General features: G+C 37.6%; 1 protein-coding gene across 2 annotated transcripts; it reads right to left on the minus strand.

The window, feature by feature from the left end:
• Positions 1-5,574: 5,574 nt before the first annotated feature.
• On the minus strand, positions 5,575-10,071 carry PHOSPHO2 (phosphatase, orphan 2). Of its 2 annotated transcripts, none has more exons than XM_032216761.1 (3): positions 10,004-10,071; positions 9,116-9,191; positions 5,575-8,135 (listed from the first exon to the last, which is right to left on the minus strand). In XM_032216761.1, exon 3 carries the CDS (start codon positions 8,111-8,113, stop codon positions 7,388-7,390), a length of 726 nt encoding a protein of 241 aa, XP_032072652.1. In that variant the 5' UTR covers positions 8,114-8,135; positions 9,116-9,191; positions 10,004-10,071; the 3' UTR covers positions 5,575-7,387. The 2 variants fall into 2 exon arrangements, with proteins under 2 accessions (XP_032072652.1, XP_032072661.1); XM_032216770.1 differs by lacking the exon at positions 10,004-10,071 and adding an exon at positions 9,580-9,974.
• Positions 10,072-10,092: the final 21 nt, after the last annotated feature.

Below are 10,092 nucleotides of genomic sequence, written 5' to 3' on the forward strand. Positions count from 1 at the left end.
TCGTGGGGCATCGTGGGAGCGCCTTTCTAGCCGCTTGTCAATTCCCCCCTCCTCAGCGCGTGGAAATGAAAGGGGGGGAGCCTATTAAACGGGGCACCAAAGGAGGCCAGGAAGCGCAAAGCAGTTTATTTTGCTTCCCCCCCCCCCTCCCTCCATTCCCTCCCAACCCGGTCCGCCAAATCGAGGCGCGCTTTGGAACAAAAGGGAGGGGAAATTATCCGAGCGGGGCTTTTGGAACAGGTTGCAAACTTTGAGGGAAGCGGCTTTGGCCGCGGACTGGCGCGCGCGCCCGCAAGGCTGGCGCTTTTATATTCCTATTCAGAGAAGTGAAGGGTGGTGGAAAGGAGCGCAGGATGAAGCCGCTAGGAAGCCCCTCCGCGAGTCTTGACTATCTTTAGAAAAAAATTCAGCTTCTCTTCGCTGCTGTAGGCTATAGAAGGAACAGATGGAGAGGCCAGTTCCTATTTTGGTGCCTCAGCTGACTCGCCTCTTCCTCCTCTGGCCAGGCCCCGTCTGCTCCTAACAAGGCCATCCTCAGCTTTCTGCCGTTCAGCTCCCCTCCCTTTCATCCCCAGAGAAAGCTTTGCCTGCTGCTTCTGGGCCTCAGGGGTGGGGGAAAGGCAAGGATTGCAGTAAAAGCGTCTGTTGGGCTGCTAATGGTGGCCGTTTTGCTCCCAGGGTCTGAAGTGAAAACAATAGCTTTGCTTATCCAGAGCTCAGCAGGGTTTGTGTGTGTGTGTGTGGGGGGGGACACTCATGGGATATCTCCATGAGAGAATCTCCATTGACAACTCATGGGGTGTAAAATTGCTCCATCTCCTCTCCCTGCCCAGCCATTCCCAGAGATGCTGCCCAAGCTGTGATAGCAACTTGGCTCGTTATAATAAAGTCTTTCTCAATAGTTCTTTGGTCAGTTTGGGTAGGCAGTGGTTAAGTAAGGCATCAGGCAAGAAACTAGGAGAATGCAAGGTCTAGTCTTGCCTTCAGCACAAAACCGGCTGCATGACCGGAGATCTCAGTTTTAGAGAGGAGGTAATGGGGAACCACTTCTGAAAAATATTGCCAGGAAAACTGCAGGGAACAGTTAGCCCTCGACTTACAACAGTTTGTTTAGTGGTCATTTGAAGCTAACGCACTGAAAAAAGTGACCGATGACCATTTTTCACACCTATGACTGTTGTAGCCTCCCCATGGTCGCATGATTTATATTCAGATGCTTGACAACTGACATTTATCCCCAGTGTCCCGGAGTCATGGGATCCCCTTCTGCAACCTTCTGACAAGCAATAGGGAAATCAAATTCACTTAACAGCCGTGTTACTAATTTAATAACTGCAGTGATTCCCTTAACAAATATAGCAAGTAAAATCGTAAAACGGGGCAAAACTCAGTTAACAAATTTCTCACTTAACAAAATACATTTTGGGCTCAATTGTGGTTGTAAGTCAGGGGTGGGTTTCTCGCCCCGTTCCAACCGGTTTGGTTGGAACGGGGCCGGCGGCATCCTCGTGCACGTGCGCAGTGCACGCATGCGTATTAGCATCTGTGCGATGCTCCAGCTGCTCCTGGAGGATCACGCAGGCGCTGTATGCGTCCTGCGCATGCGTGGAACTCGTCAAAACCGGGTAAGAAATGCAGGCGGGCGGGTGGACCCTTCGGCGTTCCCGGAAGTTACTTACTTCCGGGTTCGCCAACCAACCGGTTTGCGGGGACCGCCACGAACCGCCTGAAACCCACCCCTGTTGTAAGTTGAGGACTACCTGTAGTCTAGGCAATGGCCTGGATCAAGACTGACTTGAAGCCATCATCACACACACACACACACACACACACACACACACACACACACACGGTTGCCTCTTTCTATGATACATAGAGTCAACCAAGAATGAAGGACATGATTCATTATTTTTCTAGTTTTCCTATCCCAGGAAGACTAGGCCCACACATCATAGATGAATATATAACCCTGATGAAATGTAAAAAAAAAAAGATGGGATAATATAGTTCACAAAATTGAGTATATTGATGAAAAGTCCTGTTTCTTGCCATTGTTTTTGGAAAAGAATTGAAAAAATTTACAAGCAATATACAGTGTTGTAAGGACATTTTCTACAGAATCCACATTTTTTTTTGCTTTTTAATTATAATAAAAAGGAAGTAATAAAGAACAAAAGCAAAACATATACTTTTTTTTCTCTTTGACATTGTATGTATCTTCCCCATTATCATCAGAATCTCTAACTCTTGAAAAATTCCAAATACTGGAAATACTGCAAAGAACGTTAAGAGTTATATTTGGGAGGGAGGGCGGGGCTTGTCGTTGCTACGACATGACATGCAATCTTGGGGCTCCAGGATTGCTGTCAATATCTCTGTTGCTGGACGATCCTTTTGGATCTAAACCATTCTGAAGGAATGGTGATAGAGAAGGGCAGGTCCTGCTAATCTCAGGGGCATCACAAAGCCTCTGATTGATCCAGGAAAAAGCTTTTTGCAAGAGAAGCAGCCATGGCTGCAGAAGGTTGGGACATACCCCTGAAACGGAAGCAGAATAGGACAGACAGTGTGTTGAAATGGTGAGAAAAATCTTTATTATTAGAGAAGAGAAAACCCCAAAGACTTAGAGTTAAAATAAAATTGAAGACAGAAGAAACCAAGCGGCGAATTAACCCTGGTTTAAAACTATCATGTTATCTTTTTCATTTTAATTTTGTTTGTTTTCTATGGATGGACTTTTTACAAATGCCTCTTACTTTTAAACTGGACTGGTCTTTTTTCCCCCTTCTTCCTTTATACTTTTTCCATTTTTTGTATTCGTGGATTAAAAGTTTCTTTCCTCGCAAGGCTCGGCCAGATCGTAAACTTTAAACAATTTTTTTTCCTTTTCTTCCGGAGTTCGGAGCTTAGAAAGAGAGGCAAAAAGAGGGAAAATATATAACTGCCATCTAGAGGCTTGAGGCTTGGCAACATCTGATATTACAAAGCTATTGGCTTTGTTTACTGAAAGGGTCAGTGGAAAATGTTTTGTTTATACAGGTGTTCCTTTGAAGGAAAGAGAAAGCTTTGACTTGAAAAACTTCACTGAATTTATTTAAAACCCAGCAAAAGCCTTGGATATTTTAGTGGCAGTGTTTATAACCTGGAAAAATGGCGCAATATGACTAACATTGCAAAGAATTATGCTAGAAATTCAAAAAGTCTTAATAATCACAGAGAGAATTGAAAAGAGACTTGAAATTATAGTTCAAAATCCAGAAAGTACAGAGGGAAGAGTTGAGAATACTTATAAAACGATGAAATTTGAGGACAGAGTTCAAAAAATCAGAGACATATTAAAGTGATAAGAAAATTGTAGAGACTGACTGCAAATCAAGAGTGGAGGGAAATGATAAGTGTGAAATACGGAAAGGAGAGATCAATGAACTGGAACTCTATCTCAGATGTCAAAACATAGATGAAGAAAGGGGAGAAAATTTGGCAGAAACAATGAGAGTAATTTTGGCAGAAGCACCAGTGATAACAAAAGTCAAGCTGATGAAAGGAAGAGATAGAGGGTTTCGAATCCTTATAAGATATGCAATGAACAACAAGTTGTCAAGAGAAGTCCACATAAGACTTATCAAGAATAGCAATAACAGTTAGACTTATATACCGCTTCATAGGGCTTTCAGCCCTCTCTAAGCGATTTACAGAATCAGCATATTGCCCCCAACAACAATCCGGGTCCTCATTTTACCCACCTCGGAAGGATGGAAGGCTGAGTCAACCCTGAGCCAGTGAGATTTGAACAGCCAAACTGCAGAACTGCAGTCAGCTGAAGTAGCCTGCAGTGCTGCATTTAACCACTGCGCCACTCGGCTCTTTTCTAAGAAAACACTTAGAATACAGATTCTACAAATGGCAACAGATATTGGACTGCACTATTTCTGGAAGGATACAGGATGATGAAATGAAATGTCACAATAAAATTTAGTTAAATGTAATTAAACTTTAAGTACTATGTATGACAAAGTAATAATAGCTATAGTCCAATAAATGATAAATAATTATAATAAAGCATTTATATATACTAGATTGATAATATGAAACTTTATATAAACTGTAAGTGAGGATGATGGAGATGATGTTAAAAAGCCTTTTTATAAAAGATAAATAATTTTATATAGAATAGAATATAAAAATGTATCATTGGATGATTTCAGGATGATGTAATGAAATGCCATAATATACATTTACTTCAAATTTAATATGTTTCATATAAAAAGGATGTAATAATAGCTATGCTTAATGGATGTTTAACAACTATAACAATTTGTATACATGTATATTAGATTGATGATACTAATGGAAAAAACATGTAATTGAAAATTATTAGAGAATGTTATCAATGCTAAAATAATAGAATGACTTGGAATAGGATATAAAAAATTCTTTATTATTGGATGTATTGAAGATGATATAATGAATCATTATAATATAAATGGATACATATTTAGTATACCTTGTTTAAAATGGAGAAACAATAGTGATAATAAAACAAATGCATTATAATAATGTATACAAAGATATTTGATTGACAAATGTGATTTTTGATAAAGCTCAAGTGATGACTATGGAAAGGATGCAGAAAGACCTTGTAACCAATCAACACACTGTATGCAGTTGAAGAGGTTTTATGTTATATGTTTTGTTTTGTTTGAAAACAAAAAATTTATTTAAAAAAAATTAAATTTGGGACAAACCTATGGCAACTGTCTATGGAGATTCTCAGTCATCTGGGTCATGGTTGTCCCAAAAGTGCTTTTTCAAAAAGCAACTGAACTTTGTTTTCCCTAAGAAAAACAAAATCCAGTTGCCTTTTGAAAAAGCACTTTTGGGTTGAGGCTTCTTTCAGGAATCTCCAAGAAAGCATATAAAGCATCCAGAGAAATAATCTGTTGTATTTTGTTCTGAATATTATTATTATATATAAATTTCTTCCATTTTTTTTCCTGCTGATCCTACTAGATCTAGCAAAGAGGACATATTTCAGGTCCCTTCTATTAAATGATATCATCTTGTGGAAACATAATGCCTTTTCTTTGATAGTGCCCATCTTGTGGAACAGCATACTCGTAGAGATCCGGTTGGTCCCAACCCTGTTAGTCCTTCATAAGGTTCTCAAGACCTGGCTGTTTCCTTAGACTTTTGGATCAGAAGGTTAGGAAAGCACTGTTGTTGATAATGAGTTTAAGATCAGAATGTATTATTTCCTTCAAGAGTCATGAGTTATTGTTTATAACTGTTGGTTTTTAACCTTTTACATCATCCAGTCACTGCTCTGAGATGGGGCAGCCATTTGAATTACCATATTTCAATAATAATTAGCAGAACTCTGATAGTCTGATTATAAATCAGCCCAAGATGGATGCACAATGGTTGAAAGAACTAGCTATAATCCACAAGCCAAGGTAATTGTTAAAATCAGCATTCACATTTATCAAATAAGCAGATCTTTAGACCATGTAATAGGGTCCATATCTATATTGGAAGGAATGCAATATAAGCATAATTAAAACTAGGGGAGAAGAATTAGTTAGAAAAAGCTTTAATATATAGTATATCCCTAACAGAGGAAGAAATAGAAAACCAATGTTCTTTTTATACTAATCATCTAAACATCTGTTAGGTCCAATACAGCATGTTGTTTCTGTTGATTTATATAATCACTATATTCTACAGTTAAGGCAAAATATTTAACAGGTAGTTTCAGTAATAAAATATTTAATTGTTATCTTTATAAGCATACATCTTAAATAAAAACTACAAATGGGATAAATTAATCATTATTTTAAATAATACACATATTCCAAAAATTTTAGTAGGCACATAGTATTTTAAAGAATAACAAGTGAAATACGGATTTCTAGGCAAATTCATTGTTCACTATATTAAATGTACTCAGTATCTGAATTTTAGCATAGTTAAATAACCTACTTATTAAGACCAACATAAATTAATATCTGAGAGCCAGCTAATATTGAGCTAATTTTTCATCTTCTCCTTTCATTAATTTTAAACTAAAAAAAATACATTATCCATATATACAATTCCACATATGAAACCAATTTTCACACATTCACTTTTCGCAAAGCTTAAAAAGACCAACACAAAACTGCTTATCAAATTATGCCCTTTTTCAAAACTTTCAGATATAACTTTCACATTAAGAGGAGTTTGGCAGCACATTTTCTAACTAACCAATTTTATTAAAAGGCATAGATTGTCATGAACTGAATTTCAGCTTATGAATTTCAGCCTCTTAATAATATTTACTAGTTGAAAAAGTCAATGTCATATTTTTGCACATAGCCTAATACAGTCCTCCTGTTCCAACATCTTGATATTTGTAACAAAATTACATAAAAGATTATACCTCACAGGTATCAGCAAAGATAAATGTGGTGCCTTAGTAATATATTGAAGCAGTGATTTTATCTTTGTGGCACTGACATATTATACTCTTCATTTTACATAATTATTTTTTGTAAGACTTCAGTTCTATGTAGTTTATTTAGGAATAAATCCCACTGGCCTAGATTAGGGATTACTTCTTAGTAAACATGAACAGAATTGAACTGGATTCATATAAATTATTTTGCTTATTAAAGGAAATCTCTCTCCCTGCATCATCTCATTTGCATTTTTATGGTTTATTTGCAGATAAAACCAACACTTCTATGGACAGTTAAATCAGATAGTATTAAACAATATTCAGTATTGCCTACATTTATTTGTATTGGTGCATTACCTTTAACCAGATTGATTGATGTAGAATATATCTATTAAATAGGAGAAAATGGGTATTATTTTAATTTATGCATTCTTTCAGTTTGTATCACTAAACTGCAACCAACTGTTATATTGTAATTGGTTACAAAAAATAATCTGGATCTCTATAGTTTTACAGGACTATGAGAAGGTTTTTCAATTCTAAGAAATAATATTCTGCTATTTTTCTGAAAAGCAGCAAATGACGGTAATTATTTGAGTGGGATCTCCACTCACACAATGGGATTTGCTTCTTTTTCCTCTTTATTGGTAAGAGCAAATTTGAATGTATACTATCATGCCACAGTTACAATTAAACAGAACTTACCATCATATATTGTAGAACAGACCTTATCATTCATCTGAAATGACACAGATGACTATTACATTTAATAATAATTTTGGCATCTGCTTCATTAAATTATTCATCCGACTAACTATATATTGATTTTGTACAAGGAAAGGGAAGACAAAATGATGTAAACATGTGATTTTTCTAATATCCATAAAGAAAGGGTCCTACTATGATAAAGTCAAGACAGTAGCACCAATTTCCTGTTGTTAGGCTAGGGAACTATTCTTTTATAAGCAATTCTAAGTAGGCAAGAATCTCAACACCAGAAGACCAAACAAGAACTGATGCTTCCAATGGAGCAAGATCCTGAGTTAATTGAGAAATCATTTTCTCCAAAATATACCCATGGCGTGGCATAACAACATCATTCTTTTTTAAACACATTACAGGACACAGATCATTCCCACCGTCACCTATATATACAATTTGTGAGTATTTAACTCTTGATGTTAAATTGCTTTCTAAAAATTCTTCTAATACTTTCCTCTTACACAAATTTATGGGGCACTTTGTACAATCATGGATATGACAATTCTGTACAGAAAGATAGCCAAAGCTATCAAAACTTGCAGGGTTTGTAAACACTTCATCAAATAGTTGAAAAACATTTGCTGCTTTTAAAATCCAGTCAATAAAGACAGTATTGGAATCGGATATAATTATGCAATCAAAAAAGCCTTTGTGTTTGCCAATAAAATCTAAAAGATCTATCATTCCTGAAGTAAATGGGATTGTTGTCATAGTCGTTTTCATATCTTCTTCTCTTACTCCATTATCTCCCAGATATCTAAAAACTCTGTCCATGTGTTCTGTCCAGTGTCCCTTTTGATAGGAGTTTTTTACTTCATCAGGAAGTTTTGAACCCGGTGCACTTTTAACAATCCAGGTATCACTGTTCTCATCTACAATTGTATGATCAAAATCAAAAACCAGTAGAAATCTCATTGTTGTTAGATATAAGTATAACCTGGAAATGAGAAAAATAGTTTACTTATGAATGAAGTAAATCATTTATATAATCATATTTTTATTTGATAGTCTTAAAAATAAAATTTTTAGCAAGAAAAATAATACTGAGACATATATAAATCATTCACAACGTTTCTAAAATGCATCTGAATACTTCTCAAAATATAAGTTATCTTTCAAAGAGGAGAGAGTCCAAGCTATATACTGCTTTACCAAATCACAGTTTGTTGTGGCATCTAAACTGGGCAGCAATTACATGCAGCAAATCCTGGCATATGTTTCAGACACAATGTCCACATTATGTTTTTATATAATGTGTAAGCTATAAACAATGCAAGAAGTTAGGGCTGCTCAAAGCATTTCAGTTTTCATTGTAGTCCTCTGTGTGCTATATTTATATTGATTTGCCTTAACTAACAAAGAATATACAATAAACTGAAGTACTAGTAGTCTCACATAATGACCAGTAGTTTAACAACAATTTGAAGTTATCATGACCCCCCAAAAAGTTACTTATGACCCATCCTTGAAGTTAGGCTCATCACACACCCACACCTCCATACCACTGTCACGTGATTGCATTTTGGGCACTTGACAACTGGCTGTTTATGACCAGTTGCACAGTTTCCAGCAAAAAATACCCATTTGGGAAAATGGATTCACTTAATGACCTGATTCATTTAACAACTATGGTAACTCACTTTATGACCATTGTAAAAAGTTGTAAAATCAAGTCACATGATTTGCTTAACCATCAAAGTAATTTATGGTCAAAATTCTGACTGAGTTATCATTAAGTGAGAACTCCCTATATAGGGTAGCATATAAAGTAATCATTAGTCAAAATATAAATTCAAAGACAGGATATTTGATTACATTATCAAAAAGTATACAATTGACACAGATAAAGATAAGAGGGATTTATATAGATGCACAATTTAAAAAAAAAATCAACTACAATCCATCAATTATACTCACTGGATGATGTCTGAAACTTGACTTCATTGAAGTAAATCAAATAGAGTGAATTTATCTTAATTCTGCCAGAAAATAACTGCAAGTACAGAGATAGAGAGAAGAAAATGTATGTTCTTATTCTAAATATAAACGTTTAGTTATAAGATTAAGACAAGTACTCGTTCTATTTGCAACCCCCCCCCCCCCCCCCGAGCCTGGCAAATGTGAACTATCAGAGAAGCAATTCATCTTGTTCTGTAGGGACAAGAATGGCATGTAAGACAGAAATAGCTCAAAGCTTTGCCGAGCATTAGCAGACGGAAGGGTCAGCCAAGTGAGGATCTCTATACAAGCAAAGGCCCCATTTGCAATCGTTCATTAAGAAACCCGTATTTTGCTAAGCCTTTTCCATTGCCCGCAGAAGGCTATAGGCACATTAAAGGTTCTTTTTCGTACGGTCGCTCTCTTTACAAAAAGTCACCTACCACTATAAAGGCTTGTCAGCCCGTCAGATGGCTCTTCTGCGGGGAGTCTTAGGGAAGCAAAGCTGCCAGGGACGCCGTGGGAAAACGAGCCGCGGACGACGCGCCCAGGCTCCTGGCGCGCACAGCAGTCACTCATTGCGAGGCAATGGAACGGCTCCGATGAGGAGGCCAAAGCCGGCCTGAGGACTTGCCTGGGCCACCGGCCTCGAGGCCACCCGCAGCAGGCAGACCGATCCCTTAGAGACAGCCCGTCTTCCGAGTGCACCTCACGGCTTCGGCCCAAGCCCGGGGACGGCGGTGAGGGCAGAAGCTGTCAGCTCGCACAAATGGCAGGAAGAGAGAAAGAATCCAGCCGTAGCACGCAAAGAGAGAGAGAGAGAGAGAGAGAGAGAGAGAGAGAGAGAGAACCGTGAAGGCGGCCTACCGGCGTCCAGCTCGACGTCCGTCCGCCCGCCCCGACTGATTTGCCCTGCAACGTCTTGGTCACGCCAGATCATGTGACCGCCCAAGCAA

This window comes from Thamnophis elegans, chromosome 1, assembly GCF_009769535.1.
Source record: "Thamnophis elegans isolate rThaEle1 chromosome 1, rThaEle1.pri, whole genome shotgun sequence".
Taxonomy (NCBI): domain Eukaryota; kingdom Metazoa; phylum Chordata; class Lepidosauria; order Squamata; family Colubridae; genus Thamnophis; species Thamnophis elegans.